A 3,839-nucleotide genomic window follows, 5' to 3' on the forward strand; every position below is an offset into this window, starting at 1 on the left:
AAGTTATATTATTCGGAAGGAACTAAAAGTTAGAGTCTTTGTTCAAAAGCGTGATTAGAATTACATAGTTACTACGGTTTATGAAAAACCATAAAATGTGCACGTTAAATGAATCTGAATACGATACTTTTGAAGTAGAAGAAATAGCGGAAAACACGTGAGTATTATGTTATATGTGAATTTCATATAATTTTATGCAAACGTTTATTTCATAATTTTTTTATTGATATGATCTTTATCTTTTTTATAGGAACACTTCTTTCCCTATTAATACCACAGAAACGCATAATGCTACGCCTTTTTGTAAAAAGTGTGGTAGTCAAGAGGTCCAAGTCTTTTCCAAGAATAGGAATGAATACTGTAAAGTATGTTTTTTAAATATATTAAAACATAAATTTAGAGCAACGCTAGGTAAATCCAAGTCTATACACCCGAATGACTCGATACTCGTTGCTCATTCAGGGAAAGCAAATTCAACCGCACTTTTACATCTTATTATGGTTGACACGAATGAATTAATTTCCAAAAAGTTGCGACCATCGTTTAAAGTTCTTTATATAGATGGTATGTATTCCTACTATTTCAAATACTCTACTATTCTGTTGCTAGATTTGAAAAAGAAAAAGAAAACCAAGCATATGCTTTTTATTTTATATTTTATATCCTCTATTCTATGTATACAGATGGTATGGTGAAAGGACGCTCGATCGAGGAAAGAAAATCTATTCGAGATGCATTAGCTAATGAAGCTAAGAGTTTGCAATTAACTACGTACATTTTACCTTTGTCAAAATGTACAAGCGATAGTATTTCTAAAGAAATGCAACTAGTAAATGATCCATCAATGAGCATGACAAGCGATGAGGATACAATAATACAAGAAATGTTTGATAATTTGGAAAATGATACAGCCAGAGATGAATTATTACAGCAATTAAGACGTAAATTACTTACATCCGCAGCTGGTGAACTTAATTGTAATAAAATTTTCATTGCCGATATATCTTTTGATCTTGCGATAAAAGTTCTTGGCGATGTATCGACTGGAAGAGGTTCCCAGTTGCCTTTTAACGTCGCTTTCTCGGACACAAGACACACGAATGTAACATTACTTCGACCACTCAGAGGTTTTACACAAAATGACATAACTAACTATTTGGACTGTCACAATCTACATCCAATTTTTAGTTCTGACAAATATAATTTCTCTTTCCCTATATCTATACGGAATGTCACAAGAAATTTTGTCCGTAAATTGGATTCTGAATTTTATGGCACTGTATCCACGATATATCGTACCAGCGAAAAATTAGCTACAAGAATAGAGCAATGTAATAATGAGAACAATGATACAAAGGTAGATGATAATATTAAAAAGGATAATAACATCTGTATACTTTGCGAATTAACTTTAGACTCGTGTTATTTACCAAAAGAACAACTATCGGTTGTACAAGCGAAATTGTTTTCTAAATTAATTTCTACAATTACGGATACCTCATTAAGTGATACTATGAATTCGTTAAATATTTGCGAACAATCAGACAATGAGCAAATTGAAAGCTTAAATGCTTTAAGACAAAAAAAATGTCAGTGTCAAAGTGACATTCACAAGTCTTTTCTGAGACAATCGACAATCGAAAAGTATCTATGCTATGGTTGTAGACTAATTTTCTTAAATTCAAAACAAGTGGATAATATTTTGCCTAATTTTATTTTTGATGCAGTTCAAAGAAGATTACAAGTTGCATGTTTACGAGAAGAGATAAGAGATTTTTTATTGTAATTGGTGGATAAAAAAAGTATTTATTAATATTAAGAAATACTTTACATACTAGATAGAGGAACACAATTAAACACAACATTTTACTTCTAAACATTCATAACAGAGTAACTTTTGTAAAAGAGATATTTCGAATAACTGTTAACTTTATGGAAATGGTATAATAAAATACAATATTTATCATATTTTGTATTTCTTATAGCTTTCTGATATCTCCAATTTTATCAAATTTATTATTTTTCTATCCGCATTTCGTACGGATCTCACGTTTCCCACACGTCGCCGGCATCAATAAGAAATATTCTTTCCTTGCATAGTGTCTCTTCACTCTTTACCGCTATAAACAATTGCATGATGATGGAAACTGCTTGGCCTATCGACTGGAGAATATATTCAATTACTAAATAATAAGTGTATATGTATATGTGTAAATGAATGAAACTAAAATAATTATAATAATTTTTATAAACATTGTAACAGTAACAATAAGCTATAGTGCAATATACGAATAAAAGATGAATCACGAAGCGTGATCAGCTTAGATTATTTTATTGTTAGTGGGCTGATCGAAAGTTTTGTCTTATATAATACGGTTCAAAGAGAACTTTAACAAAAGTTATTTATAATATATACACATGTATAATGGAAAATAATCTTAATTGTTGAATAAGTTAATTTCATCTCATTATTATAACTTATAATAGATGGCGATAGTAGCGAAATTATCTGGCTGTACTGGCACGTTACCTCATTACACAACAAAGTATTCAAGGAAGTAACTCTTGAATTATTTGGAAGTGCAACGATTTGTTTGAGTAGAATTTATTTATTATATACGCATATTTTGTGGGGTAATATATTATCTTATCTATAACACGTACTTATATTAGGATGTAAAAACAAATAAGATAAAAAAGAATCAATACAGAGGTTATATTAATAAAAGTGCAAAGTATCTATTTCGATGTAGTAATCATCTCAGTTATTTTCTATATGTCATCCCGTAGTAAAATATTAATAATGGTATTTAATAGTTTATATTATTGTAATTTTAGAATCATGGGTGAAAGTAATGTTAATACCTTTCGGAATTTGCGACATAAATACTATACCTACATTGATCCTTTGATATATTCTTCGTTGTCTAAGTCTCTGTCAATGAATTTGCATAGTCAGCATGAAATTAAATGCAGAGATTTTGAGTTTCATTTAGCCGAATGTATCGAAGCATATGGATTTTATAAAGGAATAGAGAAATGCGAAGCAGTACTTCGTGATTTTCACGAATGCATGACCCAAGACAAACGCAGGAGTAGATTTGAAATATTATGTGGAGAATTTATACGTCAGGTCGAAGCTGGAGAAAGAAATTATGAGAAAGTACCGTTTATTGCTTTCTTTTAGAATTTATGTTAAAATGTGAATATGTATATGTAAACGTCAACAGCAACTTAGGTAGTCAACAGTACATCGAATAAGTGAAATGTTTGTTCAACATCAAACTGGATAAATGATTAATAATAACAAATTAGAAGGAAGTATAATCTATTTTTCTATTATTCTTCCTATCCATTATATCCATTTCCATATTATTGTTTCATGACTTGCGTTTTTTCATTTAGTCAGGATTTAGCAAATTGTGTTGTTAAGTAAACTGTTTTGTGATTTAATGCAAACGAGCGTAAAAACAATCGCAAAGCAATTCAAATGTCCTGTTATATTCGTTGTTTCCTTTCTTTCTTCTTTGATAAGCTAGTGAAAACTTAAAAATGCATAAATGGTTCTAGTAATATTAAATAAAAAAGAAAAGATTATATTAAATAAAAGATACAATTTAGTCATATAACAGAAAAGTTGGAAGAGAGCAAGGTTAAAGTTAAAGATAATTGTAATCTATTTACATATTTGAAATTAGTGAATGAAAAGATGCGTATAAAATTAAATGGTATATAGATGTTTTGGGTAGGACGTCACTAGATGGCAGGAAAATGTTAAAAGAGAATGGATGAATGTGGGTATAACGTGCAAAGGGTCTTGGCGGGTAGATGGGTAGACG

General features: G+C 29.9%; 2 protein-coding genes across 3 annotated transcripts; both read left to right on the plus strand.

Moving 5' to 3' along the window:
* The first annotated feature begins 28 nt into the window (after nucleotides 1-28).
* LOC117213107 (cytoplasmic tRNA 2-thiolation protein 2) lies at nucleotides 29-1,968 on the plus strand. Its single transcript, XM_033458431.1, has 3 exons — nucleotides 29-157; nucleotides 251-564; nucleotides 684-1,968. The coding sequence occupies exons 1-3, from the start codon at nucleotides 81-83 to the stop codon at nucleotides 1,784-1,786; spliced, it is 1,494 nt and encodes a 497-aa protein (XP_033314322.1). The 5' UTR covers nucleotides 29-80; the 3' UTR covers nucleotides 1,787-1,968.
* A 559-nt stretch (nucleotides 1,969-2,527) lies between these two features.
* On the plus strand, nucleotides 2,528-3,321 carry LOC117213125. Of its 2 annotated transcripts, none has more exons than XM_033458466.1 (2): nucleotides 2,528-2,634; nucleotides 2,839-3,321. In XM_033458466.1, the coding sequence occupies exon 2, from the start codon at nucleotides 2,843-2,845 to the stop codon at nucleotides 3,185-3,187; it is 345 nt and encodes a 114-aa protein (XP_033314357.1). In that variant the 5' UTR covers nucleotides 2,528-2,634; nucleotides 2,839-2,842; the 3' UTR covers nucleotides 3,188-3,321. The 2 variants fall into 2 exon arrangements, with proteins under 2 accessions (XP_033314357.1, XP_033314358.1); XM_033458467.1 differs by lacking the exon at nucleotides 2,528-2,634 and adding an exon at nucleotides 2,641-2,752.
* The last annotated feature ends 518 nt before the right edge of the window (nucleotides 3,322-3,839 follow it).

This window comes from Bombus bifarius, unplaced genomic scaffold (assembly GCF_011952205.1).
Source record: "Bombus bifarius isolate JDL3187 unplaced genomic scaffold, Bbif_JDL3187 scf7180000008494, whole genome shotgun sequence".
NCBI lineage: Eukaryota > Metazoa > Arthropoda > Insecta > Hymenoptera > Apidae > Bombus > Bombus bifarius.

Excerpts from the sequence above, each read along its gene's own strand:
- LOC117213107 (XM_033458431.1), top strand. The coding sequence starts at position 81 with ATGAAAAACCATAAAATGTGCACGTTAAATGAATCTGAATACGATACT. Across the intron at positions 158-250 it reads GAAGAAATAGCGGAAAACAC|GAACACTTCTTTCCCTATTA; the intron begins GTGAGTATTATG and ends TCTTTTTTATAG. Across the intron at positions 565-683 it reads TAAAGTTCTTTATATAGATG|ATGGTATGGTGAAAGGACGC; the intron begins GTATGTATTCCT and ends CTATGTATACAG.
- LOC117213125 (XM_033458466.1), top strand. The coding sequence starts at position 2,843 with ATGGGTGAAAGTAATGTTAATACCTTTCGGAATTTGCGACATAAATAC.